This window comes from Megalops cyprinoides, chromosome 7 (genome assembly GCF_013368585.1).
Source record: "Megalops cyprinoides isolate fMegCyp1 chromosome 7, fMegCyp1.pri, whole genome shotgun sequence".
Classification (NCBI taxonomy): domain Eukaryota; kingdom Metazoa; phylum Chordata; class Actinopteri; order Elopiformes; family Megalopidae; genus Megalops; species Megalops cyprinoides.
This window is the reverse complement of record NC_050589.1, coordinates 29,999,019-30,024,694: the sequence shown is the minus strand read 5'-3', so window position 1 is coordinate 30,024,694 and position 25,676 is coordinate 29,999,019. Positions and strand designations below refer to the sequence as shown.

At 45.0% G+C, this 25,676-nt stretch overlaps 1 protein-coding gene across 1 annotated transcript; it reads left to right on the top strand.

Annotated features, from left to right (window-relative positions):
- Positions 1–694: 694 nt before the first annotated feature.
- vwa5b1 (von Willebrand factor A domain containing 5B1) lies at positions 695–25,434 on the top strand. Its single transcript, XM_036534039.1, has 22 exons — positions 695–848; positions 1,887–2,048; positions 2,272–2,491; positions 3,289–3,443; positions 3,803–3,934; positions 5,385–5,509; positions 7,020–7,196; positions 11,338–11,448; positions 12,145–12,347; positions 14,199–14,313; positions 14,736–14,921; positions 15,191–15,392; positions 15,807–16,006; positions 19,233–19,434; positions 19,589–19,882; positions 20,069–20,206; positions 20,885–21,019; positions 21,758–21,829; positions 22,465–22,534; positions 24,265–24,388; positions 24,738–24,969; positions 25,003–25,434. The coding sequence occupies exons 1-22, from the start codon at positions 710–712 to the stop codon at positions 25,407–25,409; spliced, it is 3,801 nt and encodes a 1,266-aa protein (XP_036389932.1). The 5' UTR covers positions 695–709; the 3' UTR covers positions 25,410–25,434.
- The last annotated feature ends 242 nt before the right edge of the window (positions 25,435–25,676 follow it).

Below are 25,676 nucleotides of genomic sequence, written 5' to 3'. Positions count from 1 at the left end.
CTCCCACAGAACAGCCGATGATGAAAAAAGGGACACCCTGCAGCCCACCATACATGATACATTCCCATTTTTGGGGGACTACCTGAGAAATGAAATGAGTCATCCATCTTGGCCTGATCTTATTATCTTGCTCACAGTACCTCTCTCGTCAGTGTGGCTGGAAGAATCAGATACGTTATCTTATTGTGAATTGGGTGCACATTCTCACAGTAAAAGGGCCAATGGGAAAAATGCTGATAAGGTCCAGTCAGAAACCACTGAATGTGACAAAAACTACAAAACTCACCCCACAAATCTGTTTGGGAAAAATCACACACACAAGATACATGTATAATGTTATCAAGCATTCCAGAACTCAATCAGTACAAATAAAAAAAACCAAGCAGAATTTTGACTGTCAACGCTTTTGTGGTCAGAGCTTTTTTGCTCAGCTAACTGGCTGAGCAAAATTACACACTGCTGTTGCTTGAAAGGAATGTTTTAAACTGATGAATGACTTTAGGAGCAAACAACCAGAATGCTTGAGATATGCAGGAGATGTCTACCAAGCTGTTTTCCTTTTGTCTGCTCCTGCAGCGAGATGAAGATTGAATGGACGCGATTCTGCTGGACGTGAAATCTGCTAGGTGGTTCTCCTCCTGACAAATATCGACCTGGCATTTTTATTCTTTGCGACTGTGAGAAGGATCTTAAATCTAAAAGCAGCACCATGCCGGGCTTGATCAACAAAGGGAAACGGAGTGCTTTACCGCTCAGCATCTCTGAAATCACTTCCTGTGTCAGGGGTTACACCCTGGCGATGACGGCCTCCATGACTTACAACAATATCGAGGACCACCCTATTGAAGGTAAGGGTCTGTGTCTTTTATGCAATCCTGCTGCAAAATCACAGCATCGACATGTAAGCACAAGGCCAGGATAGGATACAATTAATAGAATTAGATGGAGTGTTAGACATTGGGGCGGGGAACAAAAATGCACAAGCCAAAAGCATGGCGGTGTAGAGACAAAGTGACTAGTGCTGGTCATGCATTCTAATAACGTGATAACAGACATAATTAGTCATTAACAGTAATCAGCTCACGTCTGAGTATTTCATTGAGGGCTGCCACTTCTGCCATAAATGAAGGAGTGGTAATTGGACACTGTGTCGCTCTGGAAGCCATATTTGCCAAACTGAAAACGGGCAAAGCTCAGCCAGACAAGTCCGAGCTGCCAGGCCGACGTACCCCCTCCCCCCTTGTTTCTTGCCTAAATCCACCCACTGACTGCTTTGTTTTAAAGCAGGGGATTAAATTCTCTGATCTTAGTGTTTCTCCCCTTTCGATCAGCATGGGGTGTGCGATGGCATCCCCTGGGCCTCAGCGATGACGTCTTCCTGGCGTCTCGCAACGGCATCTTGGGGAGAGGTCGATGAGATTAAACCGATTCGGTCAGCACCTTGGGGCAGATAGCACCCCGCTCTGATGAAACGCGTCAGATTATGATCTGAGAACAGAGGCCGGCGTTCCAGTTTAATGCCTTTCCATAATGTTGCTGCATGGCTACATGGCTGACTGTATTAAAAGCACATTTGGTGTTCTGGCCAAGAGCGTCTGCAGCATGAATAAATGTAAATGACACAGCTAGTCTATGAAAACACCCAAAAGATGCTTCTTGGTCATGAGCTGTTTTAACAAGACTACTCTCCACACAGGATCTATGCAGGAAACACTCAGAGACAAAGCAAAATTGAGATGCCACTGTTTGGAATGACACAATGACAAAGACAGCTTTTTTCACTGTATTACGTGGCCACTGTTTTCTCACCGTTTTATGCCGCCACCACCACTTTCTCCCCGTTTTACTGTTTTTTTTGAGCCACCCCCATCCGCCTTCTCTTCCAGGTATCTTCATCTACCCCTTGGATGAATGTTCAACAGTGGTGGGATTCGAAGCCATGATATCCAGCCAGATTGTTACAGTGCAGATCAAAGACAAGGCCAAAATTGATGACTGTTACTTCGACTGCTGCACGGTAGCTAATGGAGCTTTCCAGAGCGGAAGTGGTGAGGATATGTTCAGTTTTTCATTAGCGCTGTTATTGTGCACAAATTTAACTATTCTTGGTTTACATCATGTGAGTTTGAATACTGCTGACACCCTAAAATGAACTCCATTTAAGAAATTTTTACACGTTTTAAATTCAGAGGAAGAACTCAAGAGCCTCATCTTGGTGTAAGGACATTGTGGGTGGACGTGAGTTTGAGTGCAGTTGGACTAATCCTCCAGGTCACATAGTGCTGGACGAGGACCTGGAGCGGACCGTGCTGGTGGTCAACCTCGGCATCATCCCACCCCTGGAGACGGTGAATGTGCTGGTCAGCACGTCCTCTGAGCTGAGCACCCTCCCCAACGGTGGCATCCGGGTCAGCTCACCGCCCGTGTGCACACCCAAGGTCCAACGGTCCATCAACGAGGAGCACTGCCTCTCCCCGCACCTGGCCAGAACGTAAGAGGGCGGAGCTGGTGGGTCTGTGTCAGTGAGCGAGAGCCGTGTCAATCCAATATTACATCCTATTCAGATATCCACCTCCCGCGCTTTGGTTGGCTCTGGTTGGTAAGAGGAGGTTGTGCTGCCCTTCTTAGTGTGGATGTTCTGTTTCAGCCCACGTCTCTTCAGGAATGTTTATCACATTCCAGCAAATAAGATCACTTGCAGCTTCAACCGTAGCAGAGACAGAATTCCCTGCTGACACCTGCGAGCTGACTATCAGGTCCATGTATTAAGAATCTGTATCATCTTCAACTACAGTGGTGGTTTCCAGTCCTGGTCCTGGTGATCCAAGGTCCTCATTTTCATCTGAGTCATCCAAAATCACCTAATCCAAGTTGTAAAGCCCCCTACGGTTGTGATTTCAGTAAATAAAATATATTCAAAGTTACAAGCTATGAAGTTTCATACTCATAAAACATTCTGCATGAAAACAAAGGATTAAATGTTTTCCAGGAAAGGTTTAGGCAGGCAAAGCATTTATGCAGCAGATTTGGAGATAGCTTAGGGGAAAAGCAAACTCAACAGAATCAGCGGTGCTGTTAGTGGCTAAGCAACCACTTTGTGCACTGCTACATACTTCATCGTCATAAGCAGAGCAGCAGATAAAATGCGTCAATGATTCAACGGATGAGTGGGTGAACAGACGGGTCGATCGATGATGGGTTGATGGGTGGATGAACAGATGAGTTAATAACCGAATGCATCATGGATGGCTGAGTCCATGCTGATGGCGCTTGTGGTCTTCTGCGCAGGAGGGACAGACACCACTGTGCGCTGGGATCGCATGACCAGACCTCCACCAATAGCCAGCTCTGCCTCGCGTGGCTGCTGGAGGAGGAGTCAATCAACTCCATCGACTACGAGTTCAGCTTCCAGCTGGAAATCCGAGGCCCCTGCCTTCTTGCAGGTCAGTGCAGCTGCATTTGAAAAGTCTACCCCAATTTCATGGTCCTTTCTTGTGTTTTAGTAAATTTTAGTAAATGGCACATTTCACAGAAAGAACAAAGTAATCCCTTGCTTAAATATATGGCAAACCACATGGCATAACTCTGACTTTATTGCTAATCACGTCTCACAAGCTGGTCATGGTTCACCACACTTTAACAAGAAAACAACCCAGACCTAGACCTCTGTTTATGATGGGATTATTTTTTCTATGTTTTATTAACCTTTGATGTTTGATTCATTGTGGCCCCTAAGCCCACGTCGCAATTAATGTGTGTCGCCGCTGCTTATTCTAGATGTTTTAGAAGTTTTTCTGTGCAGGTGTGGAGAGCCCCACGCATGCCATTCGGGCTGACGCAGACCCGTTTGCCCGATCCGCCACCAGCGTTGTCATCACCCTGGCCGACAAGTACACCTACGACTGCCCCATCGAGATCATCATCTATCCAAGTGGTGCGTATCCTATAAGCCCCTCCGGAATGTCTGTGTGTGTGCTACAGAGCCACATGTTCAAAGCCACCCCAGGGCCAAATACAGGCGCTCCCGGTTAAATCATTGCTGCTCACTGCAAAACCTCAGTTTTTAATGCTCTTGTTGGGAAACAGTCGATCAAGGAGGCCGCTTTGGGGGGGTGGGAGGTGATAAGCGAACCGGTGAAAAATCCCTCCCACCACCTCTAACTAAATCTCTCCATGGTCTGTCCACCTCATGTGGATTTATGAAAATGTCCTGAAGCTTCTGGACTGGTGCGCCCACCCCCGCCCCACCCCCCCACCCCCCCCCCAACCCCAACAACAGCCTCTCTCTGTGTCTTCAATTCTGCGTGGGCCAGCTGTCTCCTCGAGGCAGGAATGAATCTTGAGCTCCTGCGTGACCTCTCCCTCGGGGCTGATGCTGCTCTCGGCGAGAGAAAAAGCGATCTGGATTCAGCGGCCGACCAATCGGCTGCCGCCTGAAGCGCCCTCCTGCGCAGATAGACCCTGACCTGAGATCAGCGTGCTTCAGGTCTGGAGCGGCGCGGCCCTGATCTCATCACGGGTGTCAAGCGCAATCACAAGGACACAGCATTCATGCGGCACACAGTCAAAGAGCCGCCCAAGGCTACACTTTCATGCACCTGTGTGAAGGCTGAGATTGGTGAAGACTGTTCAGCTGCATTACATATAAGAAAAGAATAGGGAAGAATAATAACACTGCAAAACTGTAAAAATCACTGTAAAAATCATAAATTACAAAGAGCCAGTAATTTTACACAGCATAGGAAGACAGGGTTGTTATCAAAGACACCACAACACAACACTAATTACTATTTTATCTGCAGCAGTTTAATAACACACATTTAATGTCAAGTACAAGAGGGTGCAGTGGAATCTAATTTTCAAAATAATTGGGCTATATTTGATTGTACTGTGCGTTAGTTAAGTATCATAGGGAAGTGGTAAACACCTTGGTTTGAATCAGCCGAATGTTACCTCAGCTCCTGTGAAATTATTTACCCACAAAAATGGTGGCATTCAGCAGTCACAGAACACACAAAATACACATTTCTCAAGTTGATTTGGGACACACAAATTCATTTAATTTACTTCTATGTCTGCTAAAGAAATCAGTTGTAATATACTGTTTATAAAACAAGTTTAGTGCATGTAGCTTTTTTATGAAATACTCTTGACTTTGAATCACTGTGCACAACTGTCAGAGCTGCATTACTTTGCATCCCATTACGTGCATCGCATCCAGAGCAATCCTCTGATCCAGAGCAACTGCCAGTACAGTAAAACGTAAGTGTATCCATTCAAGTCGGATGCATCAGTTAGTCAGCTGCATCAGACCAATGTCCACAGCTTTTGCTAGTCAGCATGATTTCCCATGAACCCAATGCCCGCTGCTGCCTGTTTGCCAGAGCCTCACATGCCACACGTCCTGATCGAGGACGGGGACATGACGCCCGAGGAGTACGACGAGCACCTGAAGGGGCGGAGTGACTTCATCAAGGGAACCAAGAAGGACTCCAGCAACGAGAAGAAAGTGAGTACACTGGCCTGACCTCAGGTCCCCCGTACTCTGAGGGAGCTTAATTTAATGTTTTTTTAAAACATTAATTTATTTATTTATTTTATTTAATATTAATTTATTTTGGTTAATTTAACAGAAACTCACAGAAAACTACCACATGGAGCTTGAAATGCATCTGGAAATCATAATCATATTTAGAGTAATTATTACAGTAATGATTGTAATTGGGTGCTTGGTAATATCATGCCCCAACACACAGAGTTAGATCCCTTACTGCGGTTTTGGAGTATTCTTGGTTTACCCTGTTACTGTACAGAGCATTTTTAGCTTCCCTGTATCTCATTCTCTAATTGTGAAACTGAATGTGTTTGTGTAACAATTACTTTCGGTCTTTAGGAGAATCCCATTATATCCTACAAGCTCAGATTTCCTCAAAAACTCAAAGTCCTCAGATTTGTGCCAGAGTCTGTGCAATGACAGACAGACAATTAGGTTCCTTCAGAACCTCAACAGAAAAGAGAGACTCCAATCACACATAAAGAAGATACTATATGATAAAAGCGGTTTCCATGGAAACCACAAAAAGGTCTTGAATGCAGTACCTGATATATCTAACCTTCAGTGCATGTATATGAATGAGAATATTGCCTTATCTTAAGTCATGGGCCTGTCTCCGTTGTCAGCCCACCAGAATTCCTAAAGGCTTATCTCAGTAGTAAATATTTCAGTAGTAAAAAGCCCTTGTGTAAAAAAAAATGCAAGAGGTCCCTGTGAGGGACATACTTGCAGCTCTAAGGAGGAATGTGGTGAGCAGGAGAATTTTGTTGCAGGGGAACACTGAGGCAAAGCAAAGGTTGCAGGTTCAATGCTGATCTTGGGGCTTGGATAGTTTCAGTCATTTCAAATCATGGCACCTCTCTTATGAGGCTTCATTAACTATTGTCATTTTTCTTTTCTGTTTGGTTTCATGTTTACAAAATCTATAAAAAGTTGCCATAAAAATGCCTGCTTTTAGATCATAAGTAGAATGTTTAGTAAGATATTCATATTTATTTTGAGGGTATTTTGATAATCCTGATATCCATTAAAAAACTGTAACCATCACCAACATCTGAATACATTCTTTTAGCTAAATATCAACAGTTACATTTGTAAAGGTTTTACAACATAAAGCAAGCATTTTTTTGTTTTAATTTTCCAACCCTTCTTTAAAGTGATTAATGGAATATATCTGGAGCTGATCTGTTATATGTAATCCAGTATACATCCAGTATTCATAAATACAAATTATAACAGAGTATATTACAACATGTGATCGGGACATTAACTGTAATTGTTGTATGTGCTCCCACGGCAGTGGGACAGTGGGACAGTGGCATCAGGTCTTTGACCTGACTGCTCCTTCTCCAGGTTGTCCTGACTGTTCCTTGACCAGGTTGTCCTGACCATTCCTTGACCAGGCTGTCCTGACCGTTCCTTGATCAGGTTGTCCTGACTGTACCTGCTGTCCTGTTACCGGCAGGTGGAAATCATCCGCAAGCGCCTTCACAAGGACATCCTCCACAACCCAGTGGTCATGTTGAACTTCTGCCCCGACCTGAAGGCTGTGACCTCTGACCTCAGGACAGTCCAGGGAGAGTTCATCTTCCTCATCGACCGCAGCGGGAGCATGAGTGGGGTCAACATCAGCCGCGTGAAGGTAACGTTACGATCACACACCTAGCGACATTCCCAATCTGACTCAATCCATCTGGCCATCTAATCACCCCCTGCTCTAATTGGCTGAACAGAACCCTCCCTCTCCCCCTCAGCTGATATGCAGTGAACTTTGTTGCACAATATGGCTGCCATAAGTCACCCAGGTGGGTGCTGTGCATAGGCAGTGTCTGACATGAGTCATCTCCTCTCCCCTGCTCCCTCTCAAAAGCTCTTTGAGATATATAAAACCCACTATAAAATTATATATGATCATCATTATAGTGATGACACTTATTAATCTGAATGCTATTATCATTATTATAATCATCATTTACCCAGGTCATCCTGGTGAGTCTACATATACCCCTGACAAGGCACTGTGCTACAGAGATGATGGCCTTATGTGCCCAATCAGGAAAAGACACATTTTCTTTACACTTTAGGCGAGCAAACATCAAAGAGCACACCACATACTGTCAAAGTGCCTTTGTTTCCCTCTGGCTGAGTAAAAAAAAAATAATTGAGCCGCGGCTATCCTTTATGATAAGAACTTCAGTCTCGGTGGGAATCTCAGGACACAAGCTGATATTACGACTTTGGAATGAGGACGAGCATTCCCCCCTGAGTCGGATAAAAAATAGTGGGAGCTGTAATTCCATATTGGATGGAGGGAATTTGCAGCTCGGGTCAGCTGTCAAATGTACCTATAGCCGACTTTAAATCTGTTGACTGTCGGCTTAATGCTGCCCCCCTTCCTGTGACGCACACCAGGACAGTGATGCAGGGCCAGTTGGATGGGGGTCTGAGGGCCTGCCAGAGCACATTTGGGTTTAAAGGCACAGGGAAACCTAATGGCACGATCATGTTGCCCCTCTCTTTGTCAGCATAAGAGTCTTGTTCTACCAGAAATTGTACTTATAAAAGGAGATTCCATCAATTCACATTAAAAATAAGGTAAATGTCAGGCTTTCAGGTAGAAGGTCCCAGGCGCAGACCGGGATGACAAACCAGGCGTTTATTGAAGGATATCCAAAATCGTAGTACAGAACAGTCTGAGTCAAAACCAGAGAATCCACGAGTAGAAAATCCAAAACACTAGGCAAGGGACAAAATCCAACAAAACAGGCAGAGAGTCCAAAAAAACCAGAGCAAACAACAAACAGGCAGGACCGAAACAGACTGAAACACTGTGACGAACTGGCAAAGAAACAGAGCAGATAGAGGGGTATAAATACACAGACTGATGATGAGACAGTAGGGACCAGGTGTGCAGGATGGGCTTCAGGTGGTCTCAGATACGCGAGACAGGAGGTGGGACGATGGCTGAAAACAAAAACAAAAGCACATGCACGCAAGAAAAACAAAACAAATGACACGCCCACACTGACAGAACGGAAGACAAAAATGACACAAGCAGGACATCACGTGGAAGGACTGACAGTAAAATGTGTATTGGCCTGTGCCAGGGTTCAAATTATGGGGGAATTGGGGGGGGTCTGACCCCCCTAATTAAGACTTGGACGCCACCAAAAGAGGTAAAAACAACAGCTCGGGGGGGGGGGGGGGGGGGTCGAAACATTTATATATCCTTCTTACCTGTAATTGTAAATATTATAAAGTATGGTCCTCTTTAGGGGTGTCTGAAATCGTATAACAAGATTCTTTTAGGCATGAATATGGGAAATATATTGTAATATTTACAATTAGGGGGGTCAGACCCCCCAATCCCCCCCCCCCCCCCAATTTGAACCCTGGCCTGTGCTTCAATGAACCTTATCAAGCAAAATACACTAGTTAATAAGCCTGCCAAATTGAATTGTGCGTACGGGGGAGTTTTCCTGGATTGCCTACTCTACCTTCAGACTAGTTTTTTACTGACAGTCATTTTAGTTTGATCTGAAGCTGGCCGTATCTGCAGGGGGCAAAGTGTTTCTCTTGGCTGTACAGAGTATAATTAACTTGAGAGAAGCGCGTGTTCTGAAATGTGTGGTATTAGATATGACGTTCCATTACTGTTACATGGGCAGTTTAGTCATTCCCAGGGTCTCGGTTGTCACCAGCGGCCAAATTAGGCTGCTTTTTTGCAGCCTTGCCAAAAGGGAAATTGTTAATTGCTCTGTATTTATGCAAAATGCCTTAATAACAGATTTAGGGTTCATACCGTTTCTTTTGTGAGACTGACCTAAAACAAAGCAAAGATGAACAGTAATCCTGTTCAAACTAGTACACCCACATTCTAAGAAAAAAGGAGAACTGGATATGTACTGTTTAAATGTGCACGTGTGTGTGCTTCACCTGTTGTGTATGTATGACTTCCCATGACAGATAATTCACATAATTCCTGAAAGGCTCATTCATATTCTTTATGTGTGCGCATGCGTGCATGCATTTGTGTGCATGTCTGCTTTTGTATAGTTTGCTTGTGTCTCTGTGTGAATTCAGCACACATGTGCAAGTCTGCTTGTGGCACCATGGTCCAATGCACTGCTGCTGGCCTGACACCACTTCTCCAGAGAATCTGTGTGGTTTTGATAAGACAAGAATTGAATTTGCAAAGTGCCTCATGCCTGTTTATCGTCTTGCTTTCAGGCAATGGAAGTGTGTGTGCGTGTGTATGTGTGCGTTATTTATGTGTGTTTGTGCCTGTGTGTCTCCTCACCTGCAATCTCTGTGTCTCATCCTGACACCAGAATAATGTATGAAGAGGTTCTTCGTGATCTCATGTGGCTGTTGCATGTCCAATCAAACTCCATGTCACTGAACAAGCTCCTTCACTCCTGCATCCCTTTGATATTGTGTAATGGATCCTTCATGTGAAGAGCGAAGATCTTTAAAACCTGCATGTAGGTCAGGGCATCGCTGTGAGGGTCCAGCTAATGCTGATAATAAGTGGCAGCGTTTTTCTTCATTTGTTCGTCTTTTTTCTAAATTTACATGTCCATCCTTTCACAATTTATGCGCTTAATTAATTCATTTTTTTAGACAAGGTCAAAGGTTAAAAACACCATGCTTTTATGAAATACTAATTAGGCTAATTAGTGCCTCTAATGAAAACTGTCAGTTTTGCTTATGCCAGTGAGTACTGATACCTTATATACACTTAGTGTATATTAAAAAAAAATTTACTGTTGTGACTTTGACATCATAGTGAAGGCAGGTCATATAATAAAACTCATACCTCTCACATATCGTTGATGTTTGTTTACGTAACCAAATAAAAAAAATCCTCATTGAAGGCGCATGATGCGCCTTGTTTTCGTCCTCTGTGCTAAACGTGTGCAGATGTTGGCCGCATTTCATGTAAAGACGCGGCGGATACATTGGTGCGTTCAAACAGAAGGAATGTGTTAATGACTGTGGTTACCCATGCTGAGCCACTAACGACATACACAATAACAAAATGTTGTATTTGGCTCACCGCACATGGCCGTGTGCACTAAGGTGAAAAGAAGGCTCCAGGGTTTTTTTGGGGATGCAAAAATAAATGTCATATTGATATTCATTTTGATTATTTTATGAGTGTTGACAAAATCCATTTGGTAATATTAGTAGAATATTCAGCAGTGGCCATCTAGTGTTTAATGGCTAACCTTCATAATGCACAATAAACTGATATCAGTGAACGCCTTATTGTTGAGCTGAAGCCAGCTGAGTTTTAGAGCATGCGGTTTCTCGCTTCACCCTGATATCCGTTTTTATGGCGATGACCAAAGGTTGAAAACGTTCCACCAGACTCTCATAGCCCTGTGACGTATAAAACGTGAAACGGCCTATTTTCATAATGGTAATGGGTGTCTCTCCTATGGAATGAAGGACAGAGATTCTCTCCTCTGGCGTTTGCAACTAATGGCCCATAAGGTCCAGCTGTGTGGCTGTGTTTGCCCGCCCCCCGTCTCCTGCCACTGAATGCTAGAGCACGTCAACACGGCTGCACGAGCCGGGCTGTTAATGGCCTCGTAAAATGAGCTGTAATTCCGTGTTGTGAATACCTGCCCCCGTGTCTGATTATAAAGGTTAGAGGGAGCACTGGTGGGTTCGTCTTTGCTCTCAGCCGCACGTGAGTGCGGTAACGGTCCGCGTGATCATTCAGCACTTTGTCTCCCCGCCCCGTGACTTTTTGTGCATGTGTTGCTCTCTTTCAGGACGCCATGGTGGTGATACTGAAGAGCCTTGTCCCAGCGTGCCTGTTTAACATTATAGGCTTCGGCTCCACATTCAAGACCTTGTTCCCCACCAGCCAGAGCTATGGGGAGGTATGAAAAATCTGCGCTTGTTGCAGTTGCCAAGAGCACGTTTCTCCTCTTTGAGCAGACAGCCACATTGACACCTGTGTCAGATCCATCCAGCACTCTGATGTGTTACTTTCTTTTCTTGGGTATTTTTTCTTTTCACCTTTTAACACCTATTTTGGAATCTCTAAATTTACATTGGGTCTGTCTCACCACAGCAACCACAGTCAGTGTGATCCTTCTATGCACACGCACTCCACCTGCTGCAAAATGAGCACCCTGGCCATTTACCCATCCCTATCCCCAGCAGAATTAAGCCAATTTGTTCTGTTAAACACATCCTGGCTCCTGGTAATTGTTGGCAGATAACATGGCCGTTTTTCAACCCTCACTGTAAGACCTAGCCTATGCTGCTTGAGCCTATGCTTCTCATATGTTCATTTCTAGTCACAAACAGCTCAAGTTATTTACATGTAATATTTGGGTTGTTTTTTTTTCAATATTCACAGCACAAATTATACGTTACTGTATTTATATTTAACACGTAAAATGTAATTAGATATAATTTATAATTTTTTAAAATGACTGTTCAGTCCCTCAAATGTTAAAGTTAAATAATTCACAAATGCATAGATGTAAAAGAGCACCTTAGAAAAAGATAATGGCAGACCACGGTCTCATAATTCCTTTATTTATTCCGTATTTGTATCCATGCCTAAGGAAACGCTAGCTGTAGCCTGTGAACACATTAAGAAGATTCGGGCTGACATGGGCGGGACCAACATCCTGGGACCGCTCAACTGGATCCTGAGGCAGCCGCTGTACCGGGGCTACCCCCGGCTGCTCTTCCTGCTCACTGACGGAGCCGTCAGCAACACAGGGAAGGTCATCGAGCTGGTGCGCAGCCACGCCCGCTTCACCAGGTAGGCCACACCTCCATCCCGCTGTCTGTCCAGCATCCCTGGCTGCAGGCATGAGGCACGACGTTCTACAAGATTACAGCAATGCTGTGGGGACATTGTGGACTTGCTGCTTCCTCCTGCTCATAGAGATTGCTTTGATTGTGACACGTCATTCTTTTGATGAAAGGAGTACCTTACGTAAGAGATGCTCAGACTTAGTCATTGCAGAACCAAGATATTCCATTTTGTGACGCGTTAGAGACTACAAAAGTAAAACTAAAAGTTGTCTGTAATCACAATGCCTCCCAGATGAGTGGCAGGTGGCTTTGAGCCATCGTCAAAACAAGTTGAATGATATGCATGATGGGAAGAGTTACTGATGAACATGATAGGTGGCCATGAACATGATAGATGGCCATGTGGAATAGGACCAAAGGCGCAGAGAAAGATTTCATACACATGTACACACTATGCCAAATCTGAGAAAAGTCAGGTGATACTCTTAAGAGATAAGAGAGAAATAACAGACCCAAAACAATGTGCTTTCCGCCATTCTGGCAAGAACCCATAATAAAGTCGCAATGGATAAAGCAGGAAGATATAAGCAGGTTGGTCTTTTATTAAGAGTCATCATATGAAAACAAAAAAATGAATGAAGCAAAAATAATCAGACTGCCTTGTTTTGCTGCGCTGAAAGATGTAAGTCATTTTCCTTAATCTCTTTTAAATGAAGAGCTTTTTCTCCTAAAGTGGCTACATCAGACTGATTTTCTAAGATGCATGTAGCACAGTACAGTAGCGACAATTCTCCCAAGGCAATGTCCTCAGCACCAAATGCAGCCAAACAAGAAATAAAATAAGATAGGAATAGATTTGGCCTTCAGTTATCCTCACAAAGCAAATACTAAAAATTGTGATTGCACATGGTATTCTGAGCAGGCCTCTTATGTGGATTTGTGGATTTCACGTTTAGGCAGCTCAAATGTATAAAAGTATTTAACCAGGTGTGGTACAAATGATGAGTATAATAAGTAACATCATAACATCACCTAACCACACCTGCATCACTTACCATTCGACAGGGACTGACAATCGATACCTGACTTTTATTGAAGTTGACACAGCAATTACCAAAATCTTTGTGATCACTTATGATAATTTGTGGTTTTACCACCACAAACACTATGCATTCCGCTACTGAACCAGCTGACTTTGAAACTTCTCCCTGTTTACACGCAAGGAGAATGCACTCTGACAATTTGATTATGAGTCCAGAGCTTGCCCAAACCGACTACGTGCCTGGAATATTACGGCGCATTTACGAGACAAGCATCCGGCTGAGGTGCAGAATAAATAGCATCCAGATCTCTGGTCTGAGAACACGCGTCAACATCAGCAAGCGTGCAAAAGGTCGCATTCCCTCTTTTTTTTTTTTTGCTCTCCCATGTTCGCCTTCATTAAAAATGTAAAGCGCTGTCACAGTTGCACGAGATATCTCTGAGATAGCAAACCCATTCCTCATCCAGAAGGTAATTGACAAACCTAATGAGATCGCGGATAAGGGTGTTGTACGTGATGAAAATGCCTCATCAGCCAGAAGGTATCTGAAAAGCTTAAAAGAGAGCTGAGCCGCTTCTAGGTTTTAAAGGATATGTGACTAATTTCTCCTTAGTATTCATATGGTTTTCCCACTGTGCTGTGCTGCTAACTGCATTTCTGATATTTTCAGTGGGACAGCACGATGTAAACTGTTCAGGGGGCCGAAATGTTAGTGGTGATAAAGTATCACCTAATGGGATCCTCTGAAGAAAGAAAGCCTTTTTGATATCTTTGGGGTGAGTGAGACGTGAGATGTGTATCTTGCCTTGGCAGGTGTTACAGTTTTGGGATTGGTCAGAGCGCCTGCAGGAGGCTGGTGATAGGGCTGTCCACTGTCTCCAACGGCACAGCTGAGTTTTTGGCAGAGGGTGAGAGACTGCAGCCCAAGGTACTTATTTGCAGTGACACATGTTTTCAGAACAGGCTGTTCTAAATGTCAAATGGAGGTAGTTACATGCATAATGTAAGTAATTAAGTGTCCCCTATATCTAACAGCATCATTTTATGAAGCAAAACATTAATTAGAATAAGCCACAGGAAGTGTTCTATTCCTTTTGTTAGTATTATTATTTGTGTAGATAGCCCGAGTGTTGAATTGTAATTATTTTCTCTTCCTTTTCAAAGGAGGAGAATTAAATTGCTTTATCAGACCAGGAAAAAGAAAACATAGCCATTACTTTGAAAAGCAAGTTTTAAAGATATGCCAAGTTACCAAACAAGTGTGTAATGTTATGTGATGTTATGTGAAGATGACATGATGACATGGGTTGAGTACACATCACTTGACCTCCCTCTCATTCTATCTCACAGATGATCAAATCCCTTAAGAAATCCATGTCGCCGGTGTTGAGTGACATTTCCATTGACTGGCTGTTTCCCGAAACAAAGGAGGTGTTGCTCACCCCTGTGGGCACCACCTACCTGTTCCCCGGAGACCGCCTGATTGGCTACTGTGTGGTCTGTGACACAACACGATACCACTCCAACCCTAAGTCGGTGAGTAGATCCAATCATGCTTGGTAACACTGAGACACAGGCACACACCTCAATATACCCAACATGCATTGCTTCAGCAAATATTCAGGTGCACAAGTAGATGATGTGTGAAATATCAGATGGTTAAATCTTCCTTGATGAAGGGATTGGCTGTACTAAGGAAACATGTAATGCAATGTAGCTGAATGTAAGAAATGCCACAAAGGTGTGCCCATCTGCATGCTGCTGTCATAAGATGATAACAATGGATGTGCTCTGTGGATTGACAGGACAAAAGGAAAAGGTACAGCATGATGCGTTCGAACGAGTCTGCCAGCTCCGTGTTTTACCACTCCCAAGAGGAGGACCCCGGAAAGATAAGCAGCGAGGCGCGGGCAGCGCTGAGGGAGGGGGCGGTCGGATCCCTGTTCGACAGTTACCAGGAGACCGTGTCAGAAAGCACTCTTGTCACCACAGAGCCGGAAATAATGGGTAGGCCGCCCACTTTGAGGGAAATTGCTCCCAAAATGCGGAGATTGTGTTTTAGTGGACGCAGGGGGAATGCGCACAGGCTGTGTTTACAAGTGGTACCTGCTCTCAGCCGTGTCCTTCACACCCTTTCCGCCACTTAGCGAAAACAGGCATGTCACGGCCGAGGCGGAGATGCTGTTCACAGTTATCAATTCACTTGACATCGAGGAAACCAAAAATATCCACAGTGACGAATGGCTAGTCTTCTGCATTGAGCCTGCTTAATTTCTTTTTTATGCCAGTACTCCATGCTACTACCATGGAACAAGCAGTGCAATATCTGGGTGTTACAGCTAAAATGATTTTTTTTTTTTTCTTTTATGTGAATGATCATTGGTGATGGAGAGAGCTAATGTGGTGGTGTCAATTGTTCAGGAATGGAAGCCAAAACCTCTCCGAGAAGGCGAGCTTACAGCACCAACCAAATTGTGGACTATAATCCAATGAAGAAGGTCTACACTCCCAGTGACCCCAGCTCAGCAGTTGGGAAGAACCCGCTGAGAAGAGCCAAGGTCCAGGAGCTCATTGGTCAAACCAGCCCTGACCACGGAGCCCAGTGGATGACTGACTACCAGGTGGGAATTTTTGATTGCCTTACAGCTCATTCTGTTTTCAGCACAGCACTGGATATTATAGCGCTGTGTGACATGTTCAGATACGGACTGGCATTTTCGGTGTGTACTGGGGTTCATGAGGCCTTGTTATGTGCACCTCTGTACCTTTACTTTCTATGTCACTCTGATTAAGTGCCTGTCAAATGCCAAATGTATAAATATGAATATTATTGAAAGGCTGCTGTGATAACCCTGAGGGGACCAAATGACAAATCATTCCTGATATACTTACTGCTTATTACCATATTAACAACGAGTTAATGAGTTATTAAGATGTTATAGATACGAAATGAACCATCTGGTACACTTTCAGCAAGCAGTCTGCTTGTAGAAAACAAATGTACTCTAATGAAGAGACACAGTGGCAGACATGTTATGCAGTCAAAGCAGGTAGTATGCTGTTTTCTTTTTTTAAGATACATGCCAAATCTAGCCATCACTAAATATGACAACAAAATGCTATGAAGAAAAAATACAAAAACAATCTATCAATTGAATTCCTCATTAAAATTTAAGGACAAGGCTCATGGCAGTTAGATTGAGTCGGGCCCTGATTTACTCAACCAGATAATCCCATCAGCCACGCACAGCCAAGCCTGAGCGCGCCATCATACTCCATCACATACTCACCAGAAGAGAGGCTCTCTGTCGCATTGAAGCTGTTCCCTTTGAATGTGGATTTCAAAGCAGATACTTCATCACTTAACTAAACAGAACCACTCATCGTCAAATGTCGTCTAAATTCAGCGATAAGGGGACAATATGGTAATGGGCCATCTAGCCAGTCAGCACCACAAAAAAAAATCTAAAATCCCAGCTCTTGTTTCCTCACTAGAGTAGTCTAAAGCATCCACTCAGCCTGTGAGACAGAAATACATAGCACTCCAGACTGTGTTGCACTTATTAGAAAATGCTCAGTGTAAGCCTTTTTCAAACAGCGCTTGGTTCAGGTTAACACAGTCTCTGACATTTGATTGTGTCTCAGCACAGACTGCATAATCCTTTAAAAAGTTCCCTGGGTTATGAAAATTGAAAGAAGGGTATTGTTTTTATGAAAGAAATGCAAATGTGTGTTGATATGTATAAACTGTGAAAACAGTCAAGAAAAAAGACAACATGGGATTCAGATGTGGAACAATGTAATCTCATCTTTCACATACTATCAATAATAATAATAATAATAATAGTGCTTCACTCAGCCAGCCTCCCATCTCAGTGTCATACGGACATTCCAGCATACAAGCTTTATACCTCTCTACCTTTGGTTTTACTCTCATGAAAAAGCAAGATGTGGACCACAACATGTTCAAGAGAGATCCAAGATGAGTCTAAAACAAAAGATGAAATCCGCTGTACTTGCATTTTAACACAGCCATCTCGGTAAGGGGGACCAGACACACTATTCAATTCACATTAAGAAACCTGCCGTCTCATAGTTTTCTCGCTCAAAAGACTGAAGGCAGTGATCCTAGCAGACCAACAGGAGTTAGCAACATATTCAGGCTATGACCAAAACCCTAACGACTTTACAACTTTTGAATATCATTTTCCACTGAAATCTTTGACAAATACCCCACCAAAACAAATGGGCAACAAGAGGGACTAACAATCTAAAAAAGAACACCAGGCAATGTTAATTCTCAATATTATGAAAAAGGCTGCATCAGTGATGATTGGAGTGTAATGGCTAATGGGAGTGTAAATGGGCTGAAAAACCTCACATTAACAATGAAAAAAGAATCTGCTTCTCCCTACACGCTGTTACGAGTTCCATGGACTTCATTAGTGCTTGACTGACAAGCATGTGCTAATGGCTACGTCTGCAAATTAATGCATTCCTATCAATAAGGACTTTTGGGAGAGGGCTGTGATCAGAATGGTGATTAGAGTGGACACAGATGGAGTGTGCATTGGTTAATATGCAGTATAAATGTGAAATAATATTTATTGACATTGTGGCGCCATGGACACGACAGCCATCAAGCTACAGCTCGGCACATGTATGGCCTGTGTACAACAGATATGGGTGTATGGGTGAACCAGCCCTTCTCCATACATACATTTATATGTGAAGTATTTGATTCCTGTACAGATACCATTTTATTAAGCAGGCTAATAATGTATATGATTCTGTGGCCTACACATATCATTCCACTTCCATTTTTCTGTGTTTTATTTCATGGAGCAGCTGAAGTAGGTTCCAAAAGTGTGCTAATGGAACTGAACCCAATGCCATCCGTTTAGTGCAACACCAAAAGAGATCCAGTTTCCAGCTTTGTGTAGGTCGTTGCTTTGCTCTGGGACACTCCTCACACGTGAATCACGCAGTGCATCTCTCCTCTTCAAATTACCGTCATAAATGACTAATTGAATTCATTAGTACGATTCCTGCAGTAATTCCTCAGGGCTGATTCTGTGTGGAGTGGAGCTCCTCTGTCAGTGATGTAATTTCATGAATATGCTTATGAAAATGTGTAACAGCTTGGCAGAGAAAGCAAAATATTGACTAAATATGACAACTAGATGTAGTTTTAATCCAAGATTTTAATGCTATTAAGAATATAGGATATGTATCAAAGACTGAGTTCTTTTCATCTACAGCTGTGATGTGTTCAGTGGCTGACCTGTGGCCACAGTGATCCACAATATTCTTGCAGTCAGTCACTTGTTACTAAATCAGATTCCTTATACAACATCTGTAAAATACTATAAATTAAAAATACACATAAAAAATAATAATTAGGAGTTACTTGGTGGGCACTGTGTTATCATCTGTTATTTCAAACATGCACTGGTCTCTTGGAATGTTCTTCTTAATCCCTAATTGTTATGGATCTCCATGGCTGGGCACTGAACACCACTGTGTTGGTGTTACAGAATTGTGAATGCGACTGCATCATGCTACAGCACAGTTTGTGATCAACATCATGTCCCATGGTTACACCGTCATTCCGTTGTTACATTATTTGCTTAGTTGAAGATCTTATCCAGAGCAATTTATATAATCGTCATCTGTTTATATAGCCAAATAGTTGCTAAAGAATTCAGATTCAGTATCTTGCTTAAGGGTACAACAGCAGTCCCCCCAGCACACCTGGGAATTTAACCAGCAACCTCTGGGTCACAAGACCTCCAGGCGGGCGTGGCTGAGATCTCACTCATGCGTGCCCTGTGATTGGCCCCTCAGCCCCAGCTGGTGAGCCTGTGCGCCACGTCGTCCAGGGGCCGGGGTTCCTGCGGGCCCAAGCATTCGCCACAGGACGGGGCTACCCCGGACCAGGAGCCGGACCCAAGCGCCAGCCAGCAGGGCGGGGCCCGCGGGGGGCATATGGAGGAGGGGTCGAGGTCCTCCACAGACAGCCCCTCCGTCAGCAGCAGTGGTGACCCAGGTCAGTGAGGATGGGAAATCAAATATGCTGTGGCTCTGGGTATACTTGGCTAACATAAAGCTGCAATACCCTTTCTTGGCATAGGGCAAGGGCAAAAGTAGCCTTATATTCCAAATACAGAATCCTAATGTGCCTCTGCTTTTTGTGGAAATAGAAGGCTACGCCCACCAGCTCTGCGAAATCGAAACGGCCCAGGAGTCGCTCACCCCGGATTCGAGCTCGGCCAATCACGGGAGGCGGGACTGCAAGGCGGTGGTGTCGGGGCTGCTGTGTGGGAAGCCGGTGAAGTGGGAGGTGACCTTCGACATCGAGCCCTACCTGAAGGGGAGGGAGCGGGAGGAGAAGGTGCACGAGGACCTGTGGAACGAGACCTTCCACCACCTGGCCGGCCGCTCCATCATCCAGGACTTCGAGCAGATGGCAGAGAGGGAGTGCGAGATCGAACACGGTGAGCGGTGTTTGCACAGCCTGAGCGCAATCGATCGCAGGCTGATGGGTCTCGCCGGCTAACATTTCTCCTCTTTGATGTGTCTTTAGGCAGGTTGTAATTAGGAAGTATGGACCTCATACCCTGTGCTCAGCTAAATGACTAAACATATAAATGTACTCATATGTTTATTACCTTTTTTCGTAGGTTCTGGCCGGAGGTACCAGAGTTATGCCATTCATACCAGCAAAGCGTGCAACATCCTCAGTAAATACACAGCATTCGTGCCTATCGACCTGGACACCAACGATTACTTACAGACATTTGTTGAGTACACAAGCCCAGGTGAGCAGCTCTGGTGTTTGAAGGCTGCATTAATGCATGCTGTCAATCCATTCAGATGAAGACTGAACGTTTGAATAGAAAGGAGGATGTTATAATTAATTGAATCAGTTAATTCATCCAATTAGACATGCAGAAACATTTGGTGAAAATATATTATATGTTGCTATTCCAAAAGACTGTATACTATATACTCAGATATGAAGGATGTTCAGCTGAGGAAGCTGTGCTACGCTATGAACTGGATAAAATGCATCCAGGCGGGGATTTATGTAACACTATCAAAGCAGCGTTTGCTCATTTTCCATCATGCCGCCTCATCCTCATTCCCCGAGGCTGTTGATGAAGTCACTCAGCTTTCTTTGGAGCCTGCCGAATCCCCAGCCTAAGACACGTCATGGCCTGCACATAGCCAACGAGCAGCTCTGTGCACATGGTGGTTGAGCTATGTCTGACTTGCATTTGCTTCGATGGTGCTTTCATCCGGACTGACTTTCATAATTACTCATTATCCATTTATACAGCTGGACATGTACTGAAGCAGTTTGGGTTAAGCACCTCATTGGGTTAAGCACCTCGCCTGAGGGTACAGCAGCAGTTTCTCACCTCAGAATCAGAGCCGCGTTCTGCTCCTTACGACTGTGCTGGGTGGCTGCCTATGCATTGTTTCTTCTTCCCTAGGGGAGGCCACAAAGCCCACCAGCCAGGCAGGCTCGAGGTCTGGGAGTCGGAAAAACCGGGGCTACTCCATCGGGCTCGGCCGCTCTCAGTCCGGGTGCATGTCCGAAGGGGCCGAGGACAGCCTCGTACCCATGAGTAATTAAAAACGGCATAGCAACACACCCAACTGCACAGCTAACCCCAGAGTTTCACAGCTTCCACCTGTCTGTTCAACCATAGACCACCTTTGATTACCTAGCGAAAAACATGCAGAAAACTTCTTCACTGGCAAGCCACAAAGTCATTTCCCATCATATCAGAGCTGAACAAATGTCACAGCTTATCTCAAAATGTCGGGTTGTGCACACAGAGGAAGCCAGCCAGGCTTCTGCAAAGCAGAATGAGCGCACCCGTAAGTGGAGGATATTGAATGTGGCACCAATTATCGAGAAGGACTTTAGAGTTCTCCACCGCTGTGGTGGTATTTCCAAGTCTAGCTTACCTACTGAGAGGGAAATTGCAAGAAATGCTGGGGCTGTTGCATCAATCTGACATTGTCCTTCAGGCACCTCTTTGCACTTTAATTGCTTTGTGGCATGAGCTAAAGGGTGTTATATGCTTAGGACTGATATTTTTAAGTCAAGGTAACTAAGAGGTGTTTCTACACTGTGGTCTGGAAAAAACATAATTTAATGTGCCTGGCTCCAGTGTAATTCAATTCATATATTGCATTATGCATTCTTCTGTGTTCGTGTCATGTTGTAATTATGATATAATGTTCTCGTTACAATTTCCCAGTGCCAGACTTCGCAGGTCCCTGTGCCGTTTGGCTCAGCACACAGCGAAATTAGCGAAGAGATTAATCTGAGTCTGAGCTGTGCTTGCTGTTTTCAGATGTCGACGATGGCGTGTCTCCCTGTAGCAGCCCCTCGTCCTCAGGCTGGGAGAGGTGCGGCTTCACTGAAGGTGCGCAGTCCTACCTCACATCCAAGCCATGCAGGAAACTGGACCTATAGACTGGAACCGATCCACTGAGAGCGGGAATGGAAGTGGCCTGTCTGTTTTCTCTGTGCCCAGGACTTTGATAATGATGATATTTTACCCGGAATTAATCGGATTAATCATATTTAAGCATATTAATCAATCCAATAAATTTTAATTCAATTAATTACACTAATTAATTCAAAGGAATGTAATTCTGTCAATGAATTCAGGAGAAATGACAGATATTAATGAATTGGAAGGAAGTAGAATTACATTTATGATATTAAGAGATTCAAGGGAAATGTATTATGAATTCAGGGGAAAATAGTTAATTAACAGGAAGTTTATTGTATGTATCGTACCTAAGGCAAGATGCGAAAATAGAAATCGCCTGGCGGTTGTGTGTACAAGGAAGTGTATCTGTTTGGTGCCTCTGGCTTTAAGTATGAACGGCCTCTCTCAATGCAGTTCCATATAAACAGGCAGCGCAGACAGTGTGTTTGAGAGCTGAGGAGGTGGGCCACAGGGACAGTGGGGCGTCCATTGTGCATGCACTGTGTGTGGGGGAGCTCCTGCAGGGTCCGTGTGAATGAGCCCATCTCCGCTCTGTCTTTCAGCCACTCAGAGGAGCCCCTCTGTGACCTCTGAGCACTCGCAGAGATCGGTGGAGAGCCTCTTCTCTGGCAGGTGGGTGGCCGGGGAGCCGGGCTGCTGGGCCAGTGGCGAGTGAGATCGACCACCAGCCACAAACTGTGACATCAGAGGCTATCTCCAAGCAACAGATCACTCAGCTCCTTTATACTTTCCCCCAGCACCCACTGCGACACATTCACACACATACATCTTACACATTGAGGATTTCTAGTCCAGTGTGGATTTCTAGGATGACGCATGACACTTGAGGTTCTTGTATGAGCATTTTACCAGCTAGTGTGTGTATAGCCAGTGCTTTCAAAGCTTGATATTCAGTTCAAAAATAGTTTCCTTTCCAGAAACCTTTACTTGTCACCCAAATTACTGTTTTAAAGGTGTATGAAGAAGGACCACAGAGAATGACTGGAGTAACATGTTTTACCATTTCCTTTTGTGGCCCAGATAATCAGATAATGCTCATAATATGCTGTTGCTGTTCAGCTTCAGTGTGTGTGTGTATGTGTGTGTGTGTTGAGGGGAGGTCACCTCTTTCCAGCACAGTTGTCACTGTGTAACACACAGTTTTGACTCCCCGAGCAGGTGGTTGTGCTGATGTGAAAAGCTTTAATATGGGCCATTAGTGGACTCCTAAGGGATGAAATGAGCGCAGTTTTGTTTTAATCATCGATTAGAGCGCTCGCGACCGCTCTTAGTGCCTTGTGCTGGTGAACTGCTAAACCCCTTTTCTCTTTGGGCTTCTCGGTGACCTCAAGCACCCATTACAGCTGCCTGTATATTTATCACAATCCCTTTGGCTGTTGAACAGGGGCCTCTTTGTGGCTGTTGTCGGGGCTTTCCGTGGATTACCTTAGCCGTGACTTAACAAACAGGCAAACAAAAGAGCAGCCATGTCCTCAGCATGAAAGCACTTCGCCCTGAGGGACTCTTCTGAACGTCGCACCTCTCTCCACACCGTCTCGCCACCGCTCAGCCCCTCTCCTCTCACAGCAACTTCACCTCCGCTCTTCTCAGTCAAGGGTGCCGTTCAAGCCACTCTCACCCAGACGCGCCGTAATGGCTCCCCCCCCCTTTGTGAAAAACGTGTCAAAGCCCAGCCTTTGCCCTGGGGGTCATTTGATGCAGAAGCTGCAATTCCGTTGATTGTGTGGGTGTCATAATGCCCGCCCACGCACCATATTTTGTGCTTGGGAAAAAAGGCCCTGAATGTCTTCCCGGGGAGTCAAAATTCACGCCGATAAAGTCGATCTCACTAAACAGATTATACATCAGCTCCTATTTCAGCGAGAAGTGGATTGGCCTGTAAGTAATAATAACAGTAATAATAACTTCATTTGTTCAGCGCCTGTCATGCCACTGATTCAGAGAGCTCTACAATACAAAAAAAAAAACAAAAAAAAATGTAGGTGATGAAATTGCCGTACAAGGTAACAACAGACATCGGCACTGTTATGGAAACATGATAAAATAACAGCTAAAAACGCAATGACAATAAGAACAGACAGTGGCAAAATTAATAATTAATAATAATAATTAATAAAACAATCACCATTAAAGGCAACACAAATGTAAGGAAATAAAATGGACAATTAAAAGACATTGTGTTCATACAGGCCAGGTGCTAAATACCTGTTGATGTGAAATATGTGTCTAAAAGGGACTTGAAAATGGAGACTGTGCGTGTGGCTCTGGGTGATGCCTGCTTATGGCTCCACCCACCGGAGAGCATGAGTGACACCTCTGGTGCTGGCTGTCTCCTCCCACAGACTAAGCCTCAGCAGAACGCGCCTGCTGACCCGAGCCGCCCGGGGCTTCATGTGCCGCTCGCCCAGCAAAACCAGTGAATCAGCGGCTGAGAGCGAGAACGAGAACAAGGACTACATCCCCCTGGTGGGTAACTCCCTGTGGGGGGTTGGTGGGCATTTTAGATGTTGCCCGAGGAGCCATGTCAGTGAGAAAATATACTCTCTCTTTCCTAAAATGAGACACTTTTCATGTCTGTAAATATAAAAGCTTGTTGGGTAAATTCTGTTGGTAAATTCTTCATATCTGACAAAATTAGTAAAATGTAAATGTAAAAAAAAGTAAAATGATAGAAAATGGCCACTGCTTGTCCTGTTGTTTTACACACTGCTGAAATGATGGCCCTTTCCCTGCATGCTGAAGACAGCTGAAACATGCCCCCCCCCTGCAGGTGTCACTGGATTAAATGGGTTTGTCCTCTTTTTCCCTGAGGCAGGTGTCCCTGCAGTTAGCCTGCGGCGCATTCCTTCTGAACAGCGCTCTCTGTGAGGCCATCAACGTGCCCATGGACAAGCTGAAGTGGACGTCCCCCTTTGCCAGCCACAGGGGCAGTCTTGCGCATGTCTCACACTCCAGCAGCCGCAAAACGGAGAGCCAGGATGATGGGTCTCCCCTCAGAGAGGCGGCGGCCAGTGGCCACCACCCGGAGGAGCTGGGTGCCCCCCTGAGTCCCTCCCCACTGGCCCGAAGCCCCCGGACAGAGGGTGAGCCCTCCTCTCTTTCGGCCCCCTTCCTCGGCCCCACCCCGGAGCCGCCTCATTCGCCCGTCAACTCGCAGGCGGACAGCGGGCGGGGCTCGGAGTCGGAGGGGGTGGACACCCCCTCAGTAGGTCTGGCCCTCTCCCCCCAGGCTCTCCTGGAGCCGGAGGGGATGGTGTGGGCCACAGCGGTTGCGCTGGCCTGGCTGGAGCATAGTTCTGCCAGCTACTTCATCGAGTGGGAGCTGATTGCCGCCAAGGCAAGCATGTGGCTGAGCGCCCAGGCCATCCCCGAGGGCCGGGACCTGGCCACTGTCAAGGCGGCTGCCAACCAGCTCTTCATCATCCTCAGACACTGGGAGGACAACCTGCAGCTCAACATGCTTTGTTACAACCCCAACAGCGTCTGAGCACGCCGGGAGCAGACTGCCCACAGACGACCGCTTGCTGCGCCCCTCCGATCACCGTCTTTCGCTTCCAGAGCTTTCTTTCTCTCCATTGGTTTTTTTGTTTTGTTTGTTTGTGGAAAGGGTTTGTGTGGGCATGAGTACTGTTTACTGGCTTGCTTTATTCTGTTATGGTACCTTGTCCATGTGTTTGAGGTGACATGTTTGTGGACGTTACGGTGGGCGAGCGCGCTTGCTGTGCTTGTCAAAGGACGCAGAGCATGATGTGCT